The following is a 24479-nucleotide window of genomic DNA, read 5'->3' on the forward strand; positions in this document are numbered from 1 at the left end:
GACAGGGTTTCACCATATTGACCAGGATGGTCTCGATCTCTTGACCTCGTGATCCACCCGCCTCGGCCTCCCAAAGTGCTGGGATTACAGGCTTGAGCCACCGCGCCCGGCCTGAAATTTCTTTATAATATGGAATAAATGTGTTAACCACGTTTTCAATAATCACTCTGAACATAGCATTCTCAGTTGCCAGCGTTTACCCTGAGTCATTCAGGGAAAACTGGTATTTCTATAAACAGGCAGATAAAGGTGCTCAATGAAGGTGCATCATATTGCACATCAATGCTTTCCACATGAACCTACTAGGGTCTTAATTTAATCGGATGTCATTTGCATGGCTAGATACTTACTGAATCTAGTTATACTATTATTTGGCAGCTAAAAGCATCTGTTACCCATTAGTTTTTCACAATTATTTGCTTGGCTGAAAAAATCTTTTGTTATTAACTCTAATAGACTAGATTTGAAATCTTCCATTTTTAAATGAAGTAAATCAGAAAAAAGCACTGTGTGTATGCAAAGTGCATTTTTCTGCCTATGAAAATTATTTTTGTCTTGCCTTGAAAATCCTAGAAAGACACCTAAAAAATACTCTGTTCAAATCCTTTAGCCAGGATTTTAGGTTTTAAAAGGTCAAGAACTTAATGACTGAACAAAGCCAAAATCTTGTCTTTGCTTCTGGTTAGTAATATGGCCATTTCAAAAAGCATGGCAATTATGCCAAGCCACTTGAAAAAATGTGGTTTTATCTCATTTAAAATGTTTTCTCTAATTGTTACCTTATCATATTAATCTAAGAAAAATCATCTACATATTTGGTCATGCATTCAAGAAATGTTCATATTATGGCAGGTGCAGTGGTTCACACCTGTAATCTTAGTACTTTAGGAGGCTGAGGTGGGTGAATCACTTGAAGCCAGAAGTTTGAGACCAGGCTGGCCAACGTGGTAAAACCGCATCTCTGCTAAACGTACAAAAGTGTGGTGGTGTGCACCTCTAGTCAGTCTCAGCTTTGGGAGGCTGAAGCAGAAGAATCCTTGAACCTGAGAGGTGGAGGTTGCAGTGAGCCGAGATCATGCAACTGCATTCCAGCCTGGGCAACAGAGTGAGACTCTATTTCCAAACAAAACAAAACAAAACAAAACCCAAGAATACACACATATGTATATAGGTGTTAAAAGCATGGTATTGTATTGCAGTATAGGAGAATCTTTGAAGGAAATCTTTGAAGTTTCCCAGGTAGAATTGGGAAAGAATTGTATCTTCAGTGAGGACAGCTTGACTTCTTTTTCTATTTGGCTGCCTTTTATTTCTCTATTTTGTTGGATTGCTCTAGCTAGGACTTCCAGAATTATGTTAAATAACTGTTTAGAGTTAATATTCTTGTATTTATTGAGAATGCATCCAGCTTTTGTCTGTTCACTATGATGTTGAATAAAGTTTTGTCATAGATGGCTCTTATTTTGAGGTATGTTTCTTCAATTTCTGGTTTGTTGAGAATACTTTTATAAATGAATATTCAATCTTCTTGAATGCTTTTTCTGCATTTATTGTGATGTTTTTGCTTTTAATCATCTTTACTGGTGAATCACACTTATTGACTTGTACATAATGAAACATTCTTGCATTCATAAAGCTTACATGATTGTGGAAAAATAACTTTCTGATTTGCTTATGAACTCAGCTTGCTAGTATTTAATGAAGAATTTTTGTTTCCATGTTCACCGAGAATATTGGCCTATAGTTGTCTTTTTTGTTGTATCTTTACTGGATTTTGGTATCGGAATAATTCTGGTTTCATATAATAAGTTAGGAATAATTTCCACCTTGATTTTTGGAATACATTTAGGAGGATTAGTACCAGCTCATCTTTACTATATGTGGTAAAATTTGGCTATAAATTCATCTGATCCAGGGCTGTTTATGGTTGGTGGGTTTTATATTACTAATTCAATACTATTATATATTTTTTCTCTGTCCAAGATTTTTGTTTCTTCCTGGTTTAACTTCAAGAAGTTGTGTATACCAAGGGTATATTTATTTTCTCTAAATTTTCTAGTTTGCATGCAGTCTCATAGTAAATGTTCATAGTAGTCTCTGAAGATGTTTTGTATTTATGTGGGATACGTTGTGATTTCATATCTATAACATTTAAATACACGCAGAATAAAAGTTTGACAAAAGTCACATTCCCTCATGATAAACCTTTGGAAAAAAATGGGTATAGGACCAATAATGCACCTCAAGTCAATAAATGCACTTATAACAAAATTTGCACAGCTAACAACATACTAAACAGGGAAATATTTTAAGCTTTTACTAAGAGATAGAACAGTGCCAAGACACTCAATTTGTTCAATCCTACTATACATGGTATTAAATATCCAAGACAGAAAAATTAGAAAATAAAGCATCCAGATTAAAAAAAAATTAAATTAGAGCTGTTTGCAGATCACATAATCTTAGCAGAGAAAGGCCTAACACTTTACTAAAAACCGGTAGAACCCATAAATAAATTTACTAAACTGGCAGTATATAAAGTCAACATACCAAAGTCAATAGAATTTCAATACACTAACAATTAACTATCTCATAAAATTAAAAAACAACCTCATCTATACCTGCAGGACCTATATTTTGAATTAAATTTAAACAAAAAGTTGAAACACTTTACTTTATACATTGAGGAACATTAAAGAAATTAAAGAACACACAAATGAAAATATATTCATGAATTGGTATTAATGTTAAATATCTGCATTACACAAAATGATCTACAAATATAATGCAACCTTTATCAAAATAGCAGCAACATACTAAATATATATTTTTTAAAAATCTAAAATTTGTATAGCATGAAAAAAACCCAGGATTGTCAAAACAGTCCAGAAAAAAAAAAAAAAAAAAAAAAAAAAAAAAAAACAAAAAAAAAAAAAAAAAAAAGGCTGAAGGTATCACCCTAGCTGACTTTAAAACATACTACATAGCTATAGTAACCAAAATAGTATAGCACTTGAATAAAAATGGAGACATGGATTAATGGAGCAAAAGAGACAGCAGAAATATATCCATGTATTTATAGCTAACTGATTTTAAAAATAGGTGACAATTTCTTAGGGACAGTATCCTCAATAAATGATATTTAGAAAACTTTATAGCAATAAAACAAGATCTGCATCTCATACCATACATATATAAATCAACCCTAAATAAATTAAATATTTCAATGTACGGCTTGAAACTCTAACACTACTACAAAAAAATATAGAGTAAAAGCCCCATAACATTGATCTAGGTAGTGTCTTTTTTTATTTAACCTTAAAATTCCAGAAAACAAACAAAAATGGATGACTTAGATTACTTGAAATTTAAAAAAATTCTGCACACAATCTGATACAATCATCAAAATGAGACAACTAAAACATGGGAGACAATAATTGCAAATCACACTTGTAACAAGGAGTTAATGTCAAAAACATATAAGAAACTCAAGTAACTATACAACAAAACCAAAAATAAGCAAAAGGCTTAAGTAAATATTTTCAAGAAAAAACATACATGTGGCCAAGAGATATATAAAAAATGCTCAATATGATTATCAGGGAAAGGAAAGCAAAAAAAAAAAAAAAAATACTTCTAGGAGATAACAACTCACACCTGTCAGAATTATTATTTTTTTTTAAAAGAAAGTGTTAGTCAAGCTGGGAAGAAAACGAAATTCTTGCACATTTTGGGTGGAATGCAGATGAGGACAACCATTATGAAAAACAAAATACAGATATTTCAAAAAGTTAAAAATCAAACTACCATATAACACAGCAATTGCAATACTGGATATATGTCCCAAATAAATAAAATTAGAATGAAGAAATATTTGCACTTTTGTGTTGTTTGCAACACTTTTCACAATGGCCAAAATATAGAATGAATTGTTAAATATCTAATGAGTACCTCAAGACAATGTGGTTTCATCTTTAAAAAAATTATTTTTTTGAATTATATGGATTTATCTGGAGGACCTGTTAGTTGAAATAAGAGACAGAAAGATTATTATTTTACTTATACATGAATTCTAAATAACATAATTTCATTTAAGTAGAGAGTAAAATCCTACCCACCAGATATCAAAGTATTTAGAAGAAAGGGAGGTTTGGAAAGATGTATGTCAAAGAATACATAATTATAGTTGACAGGAAAAATAAGTTCAAACATTTTCTTCTACAGCTTCATGACTATAGTTTATAATAATGTATTTGCATTTTTTAAAGAAATCGAAGACAATTTTATGTGCTCTCACCACAAAATTGTTAACTATGTAAGGTAAAGCATTACCTAAAATTAAGCATTTGACAACGTATATACATACTTCAAAATGTCATGTTTTACAGAATAAATGTACATGTATTTATTACAGATGGTAATGACATGAAAGACATTAAGAGGACAGGTGTTGCTTGTGGTCTCATGACTCACCCCTCTGTGAACACAGAAAACAAATTTGAAAAAAAAATAATAAAAAGTTTTAATCCAAAAAATGTCCTGATCTCCAAATCTTTTTCAGAGAAAATGACCAAAAAGTTGACTATTAGGTGATTAAGAATAAAAACTGTAAAATTCACCCACCAGAAAAACTGATATAAAATAAATTCCTCCAAATTGTAATGTCAATATTCAAAAAATATTACTCAAAATTTCAAATCTAGAGGTTTTTATTAGCTTGAAATGTTTAACATTCACACTTAAAAATAGATGATTCTACATGAAAATGTACATTGTTCTATATCATGGAAAAATTTATGAATCACATCATTAGCTCTTAAAAATTTAATTTCTAAGATATATATTTTAGCATATTTTATATTTGCCAACTTTGTGTAAAAATTTAATGAGATTTTCTGTGTACAGAGAAACATGATCGTGATTGAATTCTCTTACCTGTGTACAGTGTATGCCTTTTATCTTAACTTATTTGAAAGTTATATTTATAAGCAAACTCCAGTTAAAACCATTTTTTCAAGTGCATTAAACCTTCTCATCAAAACCTGCAAAGTACCATGCTAAACAGCATGGCATGAAAACAATTATGTGAAAATTGTTGCCATAAAACTGAAAAAGGGCTGTGATTGACACATCGTTGAAAAACACAGAATTAGACAAAACTAAGATAATTAGAATATAAAAGAAGCAAAATTTCTCTTTAAATTCGGCAGGATACAGCTTTGCAGCCTAAAAAAAAAAATTACCCTTCACATAAAGAATCAATGTTATGGCCGGGCGCGGTGGCTCAAGCCTGTAATCCCAGCACTTTGGGAGGCCGAGGCGGGTGGATCACGAGGTCAAGAGATCGAGACCATTCTGGTCAACATGGTGAAACCCCGTCTCTACTAAAAATACAAAAAATTAGCTGGGCATGGTGACGCGTGCCTGTAATCCCAGCTACTCAGGAGGCTGAGGCAGGAGAATTGCCTGAACCCAGGAGGCGGAGGTTGCGGTGAGCCGAGATCGCGCCATTGCACTCCAGCCTGGGTAACAAGAGTGAAACTCCGTCTCAAAAAAAAAAAAAAAAAAAAAAAGAATCAATGTTATTTGTTCACACTAATATTTTCCATCTCTTACTTGAAGTTGCAAACTAACCTTCACAGGAATATTTCTGCCTTATTATGGAGCATCTATTACACAGCAAACACTGTCATGTTTGTTTGCTACTTTATATATAGAAACATCCTCATGACTTGTAAGGGTTCCCTAGTAGTTACCTGAACAGATTGGCCCAATCAATAAATTTACTTAAGTTCATTATTAAAAAAATAAAATAAATTTTAAAAATAGGTTTATATAGCATTCTCCAATTAAAACAACAAAATGGAATATTTCAAATAAATAATTTAGCACACTATCAATACAAGGCACAGTATATATACAATTGCATTCAGCATTTTTGAGGATCTTTTCCTAGAAAATTAGACACCTTATTAAAATGATTTAATACTGCTCTTTTCTTCTGAAAATAGTTACAAACTTATACTCACACAATCTATAATTTCCTTACACCTAAGGTTTATCTTTAGACTAATGTGTGTATTTAACTATATGTAAATCAAAACTAAAGATCTATGAGTGTTTGCAGGCAGAGAGTCCACATGTTCGAAGAAAAATACAAACAAAAATTTTAAAGTCTTTATTCAGGACTCGGAAATATGTAAATTTTATTTATGCTTGTATATAATATTTATTATGACCATAAAATGACCCTGCAGTCAATAACAATTTAATTGCACATTTTAAAATAACTAAAATTGTAGAATCAAATTGTAATACAAAGAATAAATTCTAGAGGTGATGGTTACGTTTACCCTGATGTAATTATTATATATTGTACGCCTGTATCAGAATATGCCATATATAACGTGAATCCATACACATATAAATGACCCACAAAATGTAAGAAAATTTTAATGGCAATTTGACCTACAAGAACAGTATTCTTTAACATTTTGCAGTTTAAAGCCGCTGGCAAAAGACATTACTAAAGATGTTAGTCCATTATATTACCAAATAATGTATTGTTACCACCTGGAAAAATGTTCTCTCCACATGAAGAATTAATGTTTTTCTTTACCACTGATATTTTCCATCTCTGACTTGAAATCACAAACTAACTCCAGCAGGAATATTTATAGCTTATTGTGGAACTTCTGTTACACAGCAAGCACTGTCATATTTGTTGGCTACACTTATATACGTAAACATTCTCATGACTTATGAAACCTCCCTGAACAAATTGGTAAATTTACTTCTGTCAATTATAAAAAGCGAAAGGAACAATAATTAAAGAAAAGTAGGCTTATATAGGGTTTTCCAATTAAAAGAACAAAATGTTCTAATTCAATAAAATATAACTTAATAAATTAATGGTGGAATTACGTCTAGAAATTATTTTGGGTGCACTACTAAATTTTATAAAAACCATTCATACAATCCTTGACCAGCTCACAAAATGAAAACCTTAGAAAACTATGAAAGAAAAAAAGTATAAGAAACAAGAAAATTATGGATCTAGCATGAGTACTAGACAAGACAGCAAATTTGCATGAGAAGATTGACTAGCCGTAAGATTTTACAGTAAGAAATTCAATATAAAGCAGAGGGCATAGATTTGCTTTTAGCATTTTGAGGTTTTTAGTTTTCCAGTTAGTTTTAACCTAGCCAACCTTACTCAAGAATATAGGTAAAAGATGGTAACAATATGCTATTTGGTAACACAATGATTATTAAATTTAAATAATTCATTTTGTTCCAATAATTTTTTCTTCTGAAAAAAAGGTACAAATTTATACAAACATGCTGACTTACTCCATAATTTTCTTAAACTTAAGGTTTATCTTTAGAATAATGTATGTGTGCATTTAACTCTATGTAAATCAAAACTAAAGTCTGTATGAGTTTGCAGGCAGAGATACCATATTTTCAAAAAAAATTAACAATTTTTAAGTTTATTCTGGACTCCGAAGTGTACAAATTTTTATAATTGTACATAATTTTTATTGTGACCAAAAAGATGACCCTGTAATGAATAACAATTTAATTGTACATTTTAAAATATCAAAAAGTGTAGAATTCATTCCTAATACAAAGGATAAATGCTGGAAATGATGAATACTTAATTTATCCTGATGTGATTATTATCTTTTTTATTTCTGTATTCAAACAGGCTACATATATAGCATAAATACATACACATACTATGGACCCACAAAAATTAAGAAAAATAAAATAAGAGAAAAGGAGTAAATATTTAACCTATAGGAACAATATTCTTTAACTGCTCTGTTTAAAGTCACTGCAAAAGAGATTACTAGAAATGTTAGTTCATTGTGTTACCAAATAGTATATTATTACCATCTTTTACCTACATCTTTGAGTAAGGTTGACTAGGTTAAAGTTAATGGTATAATAACACTTTATTGAATGCACAATGGTTTTAACTTTTTTAAAACTTTAATTAAAAAATTCAGTTCACACAATCTAAAAATGTAATAATGTACTATATTCTATTACATAACAGTACCATTATTAAAATAATGTACTGCTAATTTAAATTTTAACTAAAATTTAAAATGTTATCACTATAATGTAGAATATTGCTCTGAACACCTAACTCATGCATTACTTAATACTATGTGTTAACCAAAAAGAGTCTCTCCACTTAGAATTTCATCATGTGTCTTACATTTTAATTCCGTTTCCCTTGCATAGAAAAGGTCATAAATAATCCCTACTAATTAAAAAAAAAACTTGTATTTTTGATGCAGTAACACTTAGTAACATGCTTTCACAGGTGAATACAGTAGGAATGAAAAAAAGAGCCTGAAGTAATTTGAGAGAATTGCATCATTATTCATGTTTTAAAATATCGGTGATTTTAAGGACAAAAGTATACTCTGAATGTAATTATAACACTTAAAAAACTCTACTTCTTTTAAAGTGACATACAAATAATTCATTTACCAACTTTAGTTCTGATTGTTTTCTATACTCAGCACTCTGATTTACCGTAATGTCTATAGCTTCGGTGCCTTAGGTATTTCTACTGTGAATTTTCTGATATTTACATAGACTTCATTTTGGATTAAACATTCTTTCATATTTACTACATCTGCAAAAATATACTTTAGTATGAAACCTCTGGAGTTTTCTAACCAATAGTTATTGAAACAATTTTTCTCCAAATTTATAACTTTTGCAAGATTTTTCCCCAATATAAATTTCCTGATGTGGAGCAAAGTTTGAGAAACTGCTTCGTTTTTCTCTAGTACAAAATGTGTACAATCAAATCTGTGATACAAGTAAAGCTACTACAACCCTCTTTATATTTGTAATCTTTGTCTTCAAAATGAATACTCTTTATTATTTTTTTTCTGAGATGGAGTCTTGCTCTGCCACCCAGGCTGGAGTGCAGTGGTGTGATCTCAGCTCACCACAACATTCACCTCCCAGGTTCAAGTAATTCTCCTGCCCCTGCCTCCCGAGTAGCTAAGATTACAGGTGTGTACCACCATGCCTGGCTAATTTTTGTATTTTTAGTAGAGATGGTGTTTCTATGGCCATGTTGGCCAGGCTGGTCTTGAACTACTGACCCCTTGATCCACCCACCTCGGCCTCCCAAAGTGCTGGGATTACAGGCATGAGCCACCACACCAGGCCTCTTCTTTAAAGGCATATATATAATAAATGGAATTACTGTAGTATATATATATTACGGTAATTTCATTTATTATATATAACATATACTGTAATATATATATTACAGTAATTCCATTTATATGCTTTGTTTACCAACTCTCTAATGTTGAGTAGGATATGATCAGATATTAATGGTTATTTCACATTATTTTTATTTGTACAATTTTTCTTAAGTGCATTCCTGTGCAATAAGTTGTGAACATTAATTAGAAGTTTCACAATATTTACACTTGTGTTTTCTCCAGTAAAAATTATCTTACTTAAAAATAAGTCAGACGTTTTGAAGGTTTTGTCAAATTCTTCACATTTCTATGATCTGTCACCAGTACGATTACTTTTATATTTAGAAAAGGTTGAGGTGTTGTCAAAATTGTTATCACACATTTTGGTTTTGTAAAGTTTCTCACTGGTATAAATTTTCTTAGGGTTAATGTTTGCAGATTGATTAAAAGCATTGTTACATTCTTCACATCTGTAAGGTTGCTCCCCAATATGAATTCTCTTATGTTCAGTAAGTGCTGAGGATCAGCTGAAATCTTGGCCACATTCTACACATTTATACAATTTCTAGCCAGTATATATTCTCTTGTGTTTAGTAAGGGTTGTAAATCAGTTAAAAGTTTTGCCACATTATTCACATTTGTATGGTTTCTCTCCAGTATGAATTCTGTTATGTGTAGTAGGGTGTGAGCGATAGTTAAAAGCTTGCCACATTCTTCACATCTGTACAGTTCCTCTCTAGTATGAATTCTTTTATGTGCAGTAAACATCGAGGATTTGTTAAAAGCTTTGTCACAGTCCTCACCTGTGTATGGTTTCTCTACGGTATGAATTATCTCACGTCTAGTAAGGGTTGCAGAGAGTGTACAAGCTTTGCCACATTCTTCATATTTCTAAGGTTTCTCTCCAGTATGAATTTTCTTATGTTTACCAAGTTTTGAGGACTGGTTAAAAGATTTGTCATTCTTTACATATGTAGGGTTTCTCTCCAGTATGAATTCTCTTATGTACAGTAAGCATTGACAATTTGTTAAAAGCTTTGCCACATTCTTCACATTTGTATGGTTTTTCTCCAGTATGAATTATCTTATGTCTCGTAAGGGTTGCAGAGTATGTAAAAGCTTTGCCACAGTCTTCACATTTGTATGGTTTTTCTCCACTGTGAATTTTCTTATGTCTAGTAAGGATTGCAGGTTCTGTATAAGCTTTGCCACATTCTTCGCATTTGTAGGGTTTCTCTCCGGTATGAATTCTTTTATGCCTAGTAAGGTGTGCAAACTGGTTAAAAGCTTTGCCACATTCTTCGCATTTGTAGGGTTTCTCGCCAGTATGAATTCTCTTATGTGTAGTAAGGGTTGAGCGATAATTAAAAGCCTTGCCACATTCTCCACATTTGTAGGGTTTCTCACCAGTATAAATTATCTCATGTGTAGTAAGGTTTGAGGATTGATTAAAAGCTTTGCCATATTCTTTATATTTGCAGGGTTTCTCTCCGGTATGAATTTTCTTATGTCTAGTAAGGTTTGCAAACCGGTTAAAAGCTTTGCCACATTCTTCACATTTGTAAGGTTTCTCTCCAGTATGAATTCTCTTATGTGTAGTAAGGTTTGAGCGATAGTTAAAAGCTTTGCCACATTCTTCACATTTGTACGGTTTCTCACCAGTATAAATTATCTTATGTGTAGTATGCTTCGAGGACTGATTAAAAGCTTTGCCACATTCTTTATGTTTGTAGGTTTTCTCTCCATTATGAATTTTCTTATGTTTACCAAGTTTTGAGGATTGGTTAAAAGCTTTGTCACATTCCTTACATTTGTAGGGTTTCTCTCCAGTATGAATTCTATTATGTGCAGTAAGCATTGAGGATTTGTTAAAAGCTTTGCCACATTCTTCACATTTGTATGGTTTTTCTCCAGTATGAATTATCTTATGTCTAGTAAGGGTTGCAGAGTATGTAAAAGCTTTGCCACAGTCTTCACATTTGTATGGTTTTACTCCAGTGTGAATTTTCTTATGTCTATTAAGGGTTGCAGGTTCTGTGTAAGCTTTGCCACATTCTTCACATTTGTAGGGTTTCTCTCCAGTATGAATTCTCCTATGCGTAGTAAGGGTTGAGCGATAGTTAAAAGCTTTGCCACATTCTTCACATTTGTAGGGTTTCTCACCAGTATAAATTATCTTATATGTAGTAAGGTTTGCGGATTGATTGAAAGTATCACCACATTCTTCGTATTTGTAGACTTTCTCTCCAAAATGAATTCTCTTATGTCTAGTAAGGTTTGCAAACCGATTAAATGCTTTGCCACATTCTTCACATTTATAAGGTTTCTCTCCAGTATGAATTATCTTATGTGTAGTAAGGGCTGAGCGATAGTTAAAAGCTTTGCCACATTCTTCACATTTGTAAAAATTCACTGTAGTATAAATTCTTTTATGTTGAGTTAGGTGTAAAAGCATACACAATAATTTGCCACATTCTTTGCATTTGAAAGGTTTCTTATCAGTATGTCTTAACTTATGTGTATTTAAATGTGAAAATTTATAAAAGACTTTCATACATTTATCACATTTAAATATTTTGCTCTGGATAGTTGGAAAATATTGGTTAAGTTCATTATAATCTTCCTTTTGCACCTTACACTCATCTACACTTTTACAGCCTTCTTTTAACAGAAAATTTGTATGTTCATATTTTTCATCTCTTCTCAGTGCAACTTTATGGAAAGAATCTTCTATGTTCTTCTCTGGCAAAAGGTCTTGGATGATATGAGAACACATTACTGAAAGAAATAAAAATAACACATTAATTGCTAGACTCGAATGAATATACTTCCCAAGTCTAATCTATAAAATTTCACAAACTACATAAGCAAGATGGCATAGTAAAATATCACAGACCATAATTTCTTCCTAGACATATAAATTTAACAAGCACATACTGACCAAAATACTTTTGTGTAAAACTTATAAATTTGTGTGCAGTGCCCCAGGTGAGCACAATATAAGGAGCCTCATAGAAGAGAAAAAAAAGTCTGTTATATTTACCTAAGACAGCTTTATCTGCTCCCCAATATAACATAATGCCATTCAAAGTAAATTTCCAACTTCAATTGTTTTACAGAGAGAAATATGTGAGAGTGTTTAATTCATAAAACAAAGAGGGGTTTTTTTTTGTTTGTTTTTTGGTTTATTTGGCAGATTGTAGAAAACGTGTGTACCAGCATCTGCTTCTGGTGAGAATCTCTGGAAGCTTACAATTATGGTGAAAGGCAAAGAGTAACAGGACATATTAGATGGTAAGAGAAAGAGCAAGTGTGAGGTAAAGAAGCTAGGTTCTTTTAATGAACCAACCTTTGAATCAACAGAGTATAAGCACTTTGATTAATAAAAACGTAGTGCCAACCCATTAATGAGAAATTTGCCCCCATGACACAAACACCTCCCACCAGGTCCCACATTAAACACTCAGGATTACATTACAGCATAAGGTTTGGAGAACATTGAAATCCAAACAATACTGTAGATCAATTCAGCTTAACAGGCATGTAGAAACTTTTTAAATCAAAAACAAGATAATACACCATATGCTTATTTGCACCTGGTATAGTCTGTTAGGACACATACCAAATCTTATTAAATTTGAGAATACCAGCTGGGTGCAGTGGCTCATGCTTATAACTTCAACATTCTGGAAGATCAAGATGGGAGAATCACTTGGGGCCAAAAATTTGAGACCAGCCTGGGCAACACAGTGAAACCCTGTCCTTACAAATAATCAAAAAATTAGTAAGGCATGGTAAAGAACTTCTGTAGTGTCAGCTACTAGGGAGATTGAGGTGAAAGGATCACTTGTGCCTGGGAGGTTATGGCTACAGTGAGCCAAAATTATTCCACTGCACTACTGCCTGAGTGACAGAGTAAGATCCTGTCTCAAACAACAAGACATAAATTTAAGAAGGCCAAAATTATACATGTTTTCTGACCAAAACCAAATAACACAGAAATTAAGTTTTAAAATTAAAACTTGCAAATCCGAATATATATGAAAATAAAACATACTTTTTTTTTGTTTGTTTTTTGAGACGGAGTTTCGCTCTTGTTACCCAGGCTGGAGTGCAATGGCGCAATCTCAGCTCACCACAACCTCCGCCTCCTGGGTTCAGGCAATTCTCCTGCCTCAGCCTCCTGAGTAGCTGGGACTACAGGCACGCGCCACCATGCCCAGCTAATTTTTTGTAGTTTTAGTAGAGACGGGGTTTCACCATGTTGACCAGGATGGTCTTGATCTCTTGACCTTGTGATCCACCCGCCTCGGCCTCCCAAAGTGCTGGGATTACAGGCTTGAGCCACCGCGCCCGGTAAAACATACTTTTTAACATATTCTTGCTGTAAAGGTAAAAAAATTTAATCATTCAAAGATGTCAATAAAACCTACAGTGGTGAACATATTTATTACAATCTCTATAAAAATCCCAATAGCACAATTTTGTACAAACATTAAAATTTTTAAATTTAATTATAAACTATAGCCAAACACCCATTAAAAGAACAAGGAGGCATTATTCCTTCTGATTTCAAAACATATTAAAAGCTAAATAATGCAATGTGGTGCTGACACACAGATAAACAGGTGAAAGAACATAATACAGAGCCCAGAAATAAACCCTTCTGTATACAATCAAATGATTTTCCCTGAAGTTGCCATAAGCACACAATAGAGAGAAGATAATCTCTTCAAAAAAATCATGTTGAAAACCAGGTATCAACACTGATAAAATGAGATCATTTCCTTGAAACAGATATGAAAAGCATTTTAAATAAAGTACTTAGATATAAAAAAAAACCTAACAAATCTCTCAGAAAAAAATAAAGGGAGAAGACAAGACATTGGTCTTGACACACCATTTTCTTAGGTACAACATTAAATGAATGAGCAACAAAGAAAAAAACGGAAAAAAATAACTACACCATTCTTCAAAATTTCTGCATGTCAAAGAAAAATTTAATTGACAATGCCTTTTAAAAAATGGGTGAAAATATTTGCAAATCACGTATGATAGGAGTTAATATGAAAAATATATAAGCAACGCTTAAAACTGATCAATGAAGTTCAATAACTTGATTTAGAAATAAATAATTGAACTAAATTTTTATCAAGACATATAAATGGAAAAAACCTTTGAAAAGACATGCAGAATTACTATTTGTAAAGAAATGAATAACAATTACATTGAAAAACAAAATAATCTTACACTTAATAGAATGGCAACTATCAATTTTTTAGAAATACCAAATTTGTTTATGACGCAATAAAAAGTCATGTAGAATGTTGGTAGAAATGAAGAATGCAGCCCTTATTTAAAAATGTATAAGTGTTTCTCAAATAATTAAAAATAAATGTATAATCAAATATAGCAATCTCATTTATGAATCTATATCTAAAATATGCAACATAGGACCTGAAAGACACATTTGAACATTCATGTTTATTGTACCAGTATTCACAAAAGCTAAAAGGCCAAAACAACTTAGGTGTTCCTTAACTTATAAACACATCAAAAAACATGTTTTATATATATACATATATATAACATTATGTTTATATATATAAACATAAAGTATTCTGTTATATATATATATACACTATATATGTGTGTGTATATATATACACACACATATGTACACGCACAATGGAGTAATATTCAGCTTTAAGTAAATCTTGTATTTTAAAATAAATTATGATAATATGTCACATGAAATAAGTAACAAAATTATGGATACTATATGATTCCACTTACATATCTTAATTAGTCACATGTATAGAAACAAAACATGGAAGGGTGTTTATCAAGGGCTGGGGAGAGGGCAAAATGGGCAGTTGTTACTTAATGTGTATTGAGTGTTAACTTTCAAAAAATAAGAAATTATAGAACTCTTTTACATAACAATGTGAATATACTAAACAATCTTGAAATGTACAGCTTTTTCTTTTTTTTTTTTTAAGACAGGGTCTCACTCTGTCACCCAAGCTTGAGGGGAGTGGCATAATTATGGCTCACCGTAGCCTCAAACTCCCAGCCTCACATAATCCTCCATCATCATTCTCCTTAAAGAGCTGAGACTACAGGTGCACACCGCCATGCCTGGCTATTTTTATACTTTTTTTTGTACAGAAAGAATCTCCATACGTTTCCCAGGATGGTCTCAACCTTTTGGGCTCAAGTTATTCTTCTGTCTTTGCCGCCAAAAATCCTGGGATGACAGATATTAGCTACCACCATGCCTGCCAGGCCCTGAAATATACACTTTAATATATTTAAGATGGTAAATTTTATGTGTTTTTACAAAAAATGTTTTTCAAAGAAAAACTGAAAACATACAGAGTGATATTTTTTTCAAAAGTTACCTTTAAATCACAAAAGTGTTTCTTTCACATCAAAGAAATATATATTCATCATTAAACACATGGTGAAAATAAGACTATTTCCCTGACTACTTAGACAAGATAAAACAACCATTCAGCTGAGAAAGAATATATATGAGATAAGCCATAAATTAAATTAGGTTTGTATTTAAATAAATGCACACGTATATAATCTGACTATGATAGGCATATTGCTGATTTATAGTTAAACTCCACATCGGCTTAAAGTGTACAAATAGAATTGCTAATTATCTAGTATTATAGTACATAAGTCTAAAATCACGATGAACTGATGTTAAGAAATCTACATTATAAAACCAATATAGACTGAAAAACAATAATAAATGTTTATTTCATAAATTCTGGTTTGCAATATTGATATACTATTAAGAAAGAATTTGTCTAGATAACTACAATATTTGACTAACTGTGTACTCATGGAAGGCAGGTATACTAAATCTTTGACATACACTATATGACTATAAAATTTCAGAGAAAATGCAGAATCATCATAAAATATAATTAAAAACTTCAAATAAACATTTTTTAAAAACTAGAAATATTGGCTGGGCACGGTGGTTTACACCTGTAATCCCAGCACTTTGGGAGGCTGAGGCAGGCAAATCATGAAGTCAGGAGATCGAGAACATTCTGGCCAACATGGTGAAACCCTGTCTCTACTAAAACTACAAAAATTAGCCGGGCAAAGTGGTGCGCACCTGTAGTCCCAGCTACTCAGGAGGCTGAGGCAGGAGAATCACTTGAAGCTGGAGGCAGAGGTTGCAGTGAGCCAAGATCACGCCACTGCACTCCAGCCTGGTGACAGAGCAAGACTGTCTTAAAAAAAAAAATTAGAAATATTTTTTATGTTTTAAATATATGCTCTTCTTAGACACAAAATGAAACTGCTGTAATCCAACTTTAGAAGCAAAGAATAGCTTTACATTGCTAAATAAATATATATGTGTGTGTGTGTGTATGTGTATATATATATATATATATATATATGCGCAACATATATAACAGAATATTGTTAGAGCCTCTGATATATAAAACAAATATTTGGGAATAATGGGAATAAAGTATGTTGATATTTAGATATAGGCTAAAAAATGTGTTCAAATCCTATAATTCCTTTTTGCCTACAGCAAACTTAAATTTATAAGTAACTATTTTAGTAAATATGGAGTGTCTACTAATTATCTAATTTACTTCAGACATAACTTGTAAATTCTAGAATAGTATTCTAAATCTCTGAATCTATGATCACAGACAAATTTGTAAAAGAAAAAAAAGAATAAAAATGTATAAAGGGAGTGAAATCATTAAGATGGAACAATGAAATGTGCCCCATTTTCTTACTCCCTGCACAGCAAGACAAACTGGTCTGCCATCTCTGACAAAAATACCTTTATGAGAGAGCCAGGCCTCATGGCTCAAACTTGTAATGACAGCCAAATGGCACATTCAGGTTACAGAATTGCTTCTCATCAGATTTCAAGACCAACCTGAATTATATAGCAAGACTTCATCTCAAAAATAAGTGCCTTTAACAGAGCTTTGAGATCTAGAGAGGGAATTTTGAAGATCTGATAAGGCCCAAGATTGAAAAGTCTTCTTTTCAGAAGGCAGGCCCTCATTTAGGTAGCAAACTACAGGATCCCTGTTCTTAGCTACAACTAGGAAACTGGCTACCTAACTTGTCACAACAGAGAATTCTGAAGTTACTGTGTAATCATCTCAAACTCCCTCCAGCCACAATCTGAGAGCGGTCCTGTCCTTCCATGGGCCTGGAGGAAGACATTCATTTATAGCCAATGCAGGCAGGCCTGCAGACCTTGGCCTTTATTGTGGTCCCTGAAGTAGTTCAATGATTCAGTTTCAGCTCTCTCAGCCACAGTTCATGGCCAGTTCTGCCTACCTAGGAACCCACACAGTGACCTGGAAAAATTCTTTCTGGTATTCAGTGAAAGCTGTCCTCATCCACATTTTGATATAAGGCCCACCATATGCAGACTTGACTGCAGAAACCTATGCTAGTGTCTTCCCTATAGAGCAACCAACAAAAATTCAATCTATCCAAAATATAAAATGCAACTGTAACTACCAAATCCCCTTGTACCAAGCCAACTAAAGGTAGACCCTAGTGCTGACCCAGTAGCCTTGTGACCAAACTGCAATCATTCTTTACTACAAACCCAGAGGGCATCCCATCACTCTGGGGGCCCAACAAAATAAAATCTTTATCTCCTGAAAGCAGTTTCTAAAAACTTGAAAAGGTGTTTTCTCCTTCAAATTCACAGGCACCAATGCAAAAGTAAATTGTGCCCATTGTCAGTGCTTCTATTTTAACATGTCATTGAAAGTATGTGGCAGAAGAATTAGTCGATAAATAAAAAAGCCATTGAAATTGAAAACAAGTAAAAAATTGCTGGTTGTAAATCATATGATCTTATATATATATAAAACCATAAGCAGTACATTACAACCTATCTAAAGCTGGGTGTGGTGGCTCACACCTGTAATCTCAGCACTTTGGGAGGCTGAGGTGGGTGGATCACCTGAGGTTGGGAGTTACAAAACAGTCTAACCAACACGGAGAAACCCCGTCTCTACTAAAAACACAAAATTAATCCCAGCTACTTGGGAAGCTGAGGCAGGAGAATTGCTTGAATCTGTGGGGCGGAGGCTGAGGTAAGCTGAGATCGCACCATTGTACTCCAGCCTGGGAAACAAGAGCAAAACTCTGTCCAAAAAAAAAAAAACCTGTCTAAACTAATAAATATAATCAGCAAATTAGGAAAATATAAAATGTACATACAAGATAGGGTTTCATACACTTAAGCTCTCTGATAAAATAGAGGAAGAAAACAATCTTATTTACGATAGCATTACAATGATAAATTTCTGAGAACAAATTTAACAGTGGAGGTAAAAAATCTTTACAGTGATATATCACTAAAAAAATTAGAAAAGAAATGAATTTTAAAATATTTTATGTCTATGCATTTAAAAAATAAATACTGCTAAAGTGTCATGTTATCCAAAGTGATCTACAGATCCAATAAACTCTCCATCAAAATTTCAGTGACAATTTTTTTAAGTAATGGAAAACGCAATTTTATAATTTACATGTAACTACAAAAAACTTTAGTCAAAGCAATCTTTAAAAAACAGCAGAGAGGCATCATACTTTACAACTTCAAACTCTATTTCAAGACTATAGCAATACAAACAAGATGAAATGTGCCGAATAATGAACAGAAAAAATGAAACAGAAATTACCCACATTTTACACGATACAAAAAGAAAACTTAAAAAATTGTTTAACAGAGTTTTTAAAAATTATGCAGATTTTATGTTCCCAAAAATAATGTAAAATCAGTCAGACTGTGCAGTTTTTATATGCCATGAAGAGGACAGTTGCTCTCACTAGAAATTTGAAAGAAGATCACCAAAAAGAAAGTAGAATCTTTAGAAAATTTAAAAGTGTAAAACAGAAGATATCAAATTATGAGAGGAAAAAAACCAAAACAAAACCAAAACAAACAAACAAACAAACAAAAAACTCAGGCTTTCCAGAAACCATTCCAATGGGACATAGCTTTCCAACTCACATTTTAACAACTGGCTTTCTCTTTAATATTTAGACCTGTCATCTGTGTTATCCATTGGGTTCACCTTAACTCTCACCTACCTGGGGGTTTATCCACCATTTCATGTCTCTTCATATTCCAAAGCTCTTTTTCTTGCTCCAGACAGGTGATCAGGTCTGGCTTAGAGACAGCAATACCTGTTTTATTACAAATAAGTAAGATAAATTTTGCTCATATTCTCCAATTACCAACCTAGTAATATGTTCAGTAAAGAGTGTAATAAAATATTTTTATAATGTAATCACGAAATACTGATTTCTAACAGAGGATTTTAAATTTGTAGGTTATTAATTTCACTAGCCAGTAATACTGAATCAAAACTTGGTGTTGGCAATTAGATTTTAAGGTATGGACAACAATATATTATATGACTAAATTAATGAAATTACTGCTAATCTAGAATGAAGGATACAGATCAGCTTAGAAATGTAGAAAGTTCAGGTCAAGATGAAACATCTTCAGAAATTATTTTATACATGGACAAATCCCCAAGATTTTCTTGAAAACAGGGATCTGAAACTTATTTATGCAAAGCATATATTACCAAAACACATTCTACCAAAAAGAGAAGTGAAACCATTGGGGTATGTTTGAAATTGTGTGTTGAAGTTATCCTCACCCAGAAAGACCAGATTTTCGTAGTTCTCTAACATCACATTCCTATATAAATTCCGCTGTGCAGTGTCCAAGAATTGCCACTCTGTCAGAGAGAATTCTATGGCCACATCTCTAAATGTCAGCAGTACCTGAAAAACAAACACACACACATAGAGACACATACACACACTTACCAGGTAGACAGTAGAATTTATAACTCAACTACAGGTAAAATGAGAGAGTAAATAGAACTAGTTCTGACTTATAAGAGTGACTGAAATTATTTAATAAAATATTTATTTACACAGAAGTATTTCCTAATGTATTCTCTACTCCTGAGAAAAGAGAATGGATTCACAACACTAGTGAATCCATAATACTTTTCTGAATAATAAAGAATAAAATTAAGGGCATAAATACAAATGTGTACACTTTTCAGTGCTGTATTTGCATCATACAGAATCAGTTATATGTATTTTTCAGATGGAAAAGATATGTTGTTGGAAGTTACCTCTAAAATTTGTAATTTTTAACAGCGATTTTAAATAGTCTTTAACACCCTAGTAGCAGGTATCTCCTGATAAATTTCTCAAGAAGTTTTTGTGAAGTAAGTGCCCATCTTGTTTAAATCAGCTTTTTTATTATTAGTTTTTTTGAAATGGAGTTTTGCTCTGCGGCCCAGGCTGGAGTGTAATAGAGCAACCTCAGATAACTGCAACCTCCGCCTCCCGCGTTCAAGCAATTCTCCTGTCACATCCTCCTGAGTGGCTGGGATTACAGGCACCTGCCACTACACCTGGCTTTTTTTTTTTTTTGTATTTTTAGTAGAGACAGGGTTTCATAGTGTTGACCAGGCTGGTCTTGAACTCCTGACCTCAGGTGATACGCCCCTCTCAGCCTCCCAAAGTGCTGGGATTACAGGTGTGAGCCACAGCACCCGGCCTCAAGTTCCCTGTTAATGCTGACGTTGCTTCCCCTGGGCTCATCATTGGCATTAGTTAGAGAAAGCTGGCACAGCACAGAGTCCCTTACACTCAGCACCCTTGTCACAACATACATACTTCTAGGAAAAATGAATACAACCAATTTCCTTATTCTTTTTTGGTTCTTTAAAGTTTACAAGAACAAAGACAATGCAGCAATGTTTGAATAAGTTTACATTTGGAAACCAACATGTGCACATGGACGAATGTAATGTTATTGAGCAGGTACTATATGCTCAAGAGTATGTTAGAGAGCACCGTACTGGATATTAAACGTCGTGTGATTTAATCATCATAACACCCTGGGAGATGGTACTGTCCTGAATAATTCCCAGATTTTAGATAAGGAGTCTAGCATTTTTATTTCTTCCTCTGATTGTCTGTCATTGATTTGTTTTTTAATGTATAGAATAAAACCTAAATATAGACAAGTAAAAGGGATACAGAAAAGAGTTTACGTAGTTTAGCAGAATAAGTATTGTGTTTATATTTACTTTTTTGTGATTTGTGGAAAAACTACTGGATCTGCAGAAATAGAAAACAAGTTGCCAACTGGACTTTCTCCGCTAGCATTGTTTTTTTAAAAAAAAAAAAATAGGCCAGGGGTGGTGGCTCAATCCTGTAATCCCTGCACTTTGGGAGGCCAAAGTGGGTGGATCACCAGAGGTCAGAAGTTTGAGACCAGCCTAACCAACATAATGAGACCCCTTCTCTACTAAAAATAGAAAAAATTAGCCAGGCATGATGGCAGGTGCCTATAATCCCAGCTACTCAGGAGGCTAAGGCAGGACAATTGTTTGAACTCAGGAGGCAAATGTTGCAGTGAGCCGAAAATGCACCACTGCACTCCAGCCTGCGCAACAAGAGCAAAATTCTGTCTCAAAAAACAATAATAACAAATTAAGACACTATAATATACAGTTTATTTATCTCATTTATCTGCTTTTTGATTTTTAAAAAATTGTGAGCATCAGCTCTAGAAAGGCAAAAGGATTCAAAACTCTCATCTCTTATCAGTTATGTGAGGCAAAACTCCAGGGTTGGGCCAGACCTTAGTAAGACCTTTATGGAGGGCAAACCTAAAAAGAACTGGGGCAGGGAGAGGATCCTATGTAGAATTCTGTTCTCTATAACACTGGGTATTTCATATTCTGTTTTTATAGACTTACCTAAGAGAAACTTAAATCCCAGAGTTTGTGTAACTTTAATCTTTTTTAGCCACTGTCCTGTCAATTTTATAACATATACTAATAACCAATTTAAACAAATCCCTTAAAGTTTTCTAGGATAATTTTATAAGATAAGTATGTATTCCTGGCAAGGTAAAAAGAATGGAATAATAATAACCCTTCTGTCCATAAATATCCCTTTAGGTAATAACATAGAAATTCACAATATAAAGTAAGTAACCCAAATAAAACCCAAGTTTGTTTGCACACATCTATTCCTTGTACCCACCATATGATGCTCAATTAAGCCATTATCTAGTTGCTGGCCTAGGCTAAAAGCTCCTGGATGGTAAAGGTCATAACTGCTTCATCTATTTTTCTAATGGCCATATGAAATAGCAACTATTAGTTTATCTGTTTGAGTCTCCAGACGTCCTCCTTGTTTTGCACTCAACTACCACAGAACTGGAGAAACTCTCTTCTGGGTACCAACCAAAGAAATCTCACGTACGAGGGGTGGAAAACACAGAATAAATTATTTCACTTAAACTGAACAGAAGCAGAAGTAACTACTCTTGTCAGCCTGACACAATTTTGTTTTGTACATTTTCAAATTTCTAATAGATGTCTAGATGATTGTGAGAGGATTCCCAGTGCTTCTGAGCTGATGTCCCATCAATAAGCAAGGGAGGAGAGAGGCTCAGGCTAAATAAAAAATTGAACTGCCCTAGTAAAGCTTTAGAACTTTAATCATCAATTCTGATTAGCCAAATTTTGGGTTAAAAACAAACAAAAAAAGGACAAGAATACTCTAGTATTATATTTAACATGTAGGTATAGTTTGGTTGTGGCTCTGGATACTTTGTGACCTTAATCTCTTACTCTGAAGATGTTTGTTTACGCTTAAAGGTTCTGACGTCAGATTCTATTTACACCTGGAGCCTCACATAACTGTAACAGGTCACTGGACAAGACCTGAAAAGCTCAAAGAGCCACATTGTCAAATGGTAACTTTAAGACATCTGTGTTGACATCCTACAATGCAGAAATGTCTCCTGTTTGTTTTCTGTACATTCTCAATCCAAAAACTTTCTGTGTTTTGTGAATCCTAGGCAGAAATCTGATCTTATGTGCAGACTCTAGGTCAGATCAACCTGGCTTTGCATTCTTGGGTGTGATAGCAAGTGGAGTACAATCAAAAGAGAAGTCCCCTCATAGAGGCTACTCTAGCACATTCTAAATAATATGCCTACCTACAAGAAATAAGCTGAGGCAACATGAATATAAGTAGACAGTTTATTTGGGCCAAGCATGAGGATTATAACCTGGGAGCAAACATTCAAGTTGACTGAAATCTAAACATTCCTTGGCACTAGTTACAAGTATATATGTAAAGTCCAAAAAAGAGAAAGACTGGACAGGTACAAATTTATCAGAAATTTTTACTTACTTACAGAAATAACATTGATTATTGATTTGACATACATCATTAAGGTTTAGAATAGAAATTATAGTGTCCACTGTGGCATTATTAGTTTAAGTGATAGCTACTGGTGGCAACAGCAAATGCTTTCAGAAGTAAATACATTATTGAAAAGGGGAAAAAAGACATAACTGTGCTCTCATTTTAATGTCTGAGTTTGACAACTAGAAGGACTTAGATTCCTCAGACAAAAGGCTTTTTTTTTTCTTTTATTTTTCAAATCTCAAGACCTAGATTCAGAATTTGGAGCTGCAGATTTAAGGCTCTGAATAAATAGATTAGCAGCAGGTGTTACTTGCGTTTGTGCACATTTAGCAAGAGGAGGAAGGGTAAAGTGGAAATTCTCATGTCTCCATGTCTACTGTAGAAAATAAAATAGAAGTTCCTCTTCAAAGTTTCCTTGGCTGTCCCAAATATTCACCCTGACATGTCTGGGAAAGCCTAGGCAAGCATTAGATTATAGTTTCCTCCTTTGCCCTTATTAAGGAGTACTTTTGCCTTTTTCAGCATTCCACAAGTCATTTCCTCTTTTCTTTGTCCTTTCTTGCCTTTACCTATTTAGGAAAATTTTAGTTGCTAGCCAATCAGGTCAAGCTTAGAGGGTGAGGTCCTGTTCCAGCCAAGGAAACTAGACACAGAAGTAGGATGGTTGCATCAAGTTATAAATGCCTCTGTATCCTTTGTTCAGGTGTGCTCTCCTGCAAGACTGCTATCAAGTGGCACCTTTTCTGCAGAAAGTAACAACTGACCTTGCTGACTGATCCACAGTCTCAGTGTTAATTTTTTGCAACACCAAGTGCCCGTTTCTAACAGGTGGGGGCTCATTGGTATTCCATTTTCCTCTGGGAAGTCCCTGGCTCTCTCTTGTGGGGAGGCACCCCACCACCTCCTTGCAGTGGCCTGGGGAGAAGACAGCCAGGACCT

At 33.4% G+C, this 24479-nt stretch overlaps 2 protein-coding genes across 20 annotated transcripts in view; both read right to left on the reverse strand.

Annotated features, from left to right (window-relative positions):
- LOC119470708 (zinc finger protein 726-like) overlaps positions 1–24479 on the reverse strand; it is a 561873-nt gene that overhangs the window by 391938 nt on the left and 145456 nt on the right. The window lies entirely within an intron of this gene.
- LOC108301906 (zinc finger protein 726-like) overlaps positions 9257–24479 on the reverse strand; it is an 83475-nt gene continuing 68252 nt past the window's right edge. For 9 of the 19 annotated variants that reach the window (XM_037737416.1, XM_037737414.1, XM_037737419.1 and 6 more), the window contains 3 exons: positions 19943–20069; positions 19365–19463; positions 9265–12023 (listed from right to left, as the gene is read on the reverse strand). In XM_037737416.1, the coding sequence (XP_037593344.1) occupies positions 10204–12023; positions 19365–19463; positions 19943–19976 (1953 nt within the window). In that variant the 5' untranslated portion in view covers positions 19977–20069 and the 3' untranslated portion in view covers positions 9265–10203. Of the gene's footprint in view, positions 12024–19364; positions 19464–19942; positions 20070–24479 lie in introns of all 19 variants that reach the window. The other 10 variants (XM_037737424.1, XM_017525269.2, XM_017525268.2 and 7 more) reach the window with 7 other exon arrangements.

The sequence above is a fragment of the Cebus imitator genome, unplaced genomic scaffold, assembly GCF_001604975.1.
Source record: "Cebus imitator isolate Cc_AM_T3 unplaced genomic scaffold, Cebus_imitator-1.0 Scaffold38, whole genome shotgun sequence".
NCBI lineage: Eukaryota > Metazoa > Chordata > Mammalia > Primates > Cebidae > Cebus > Cebus imitator.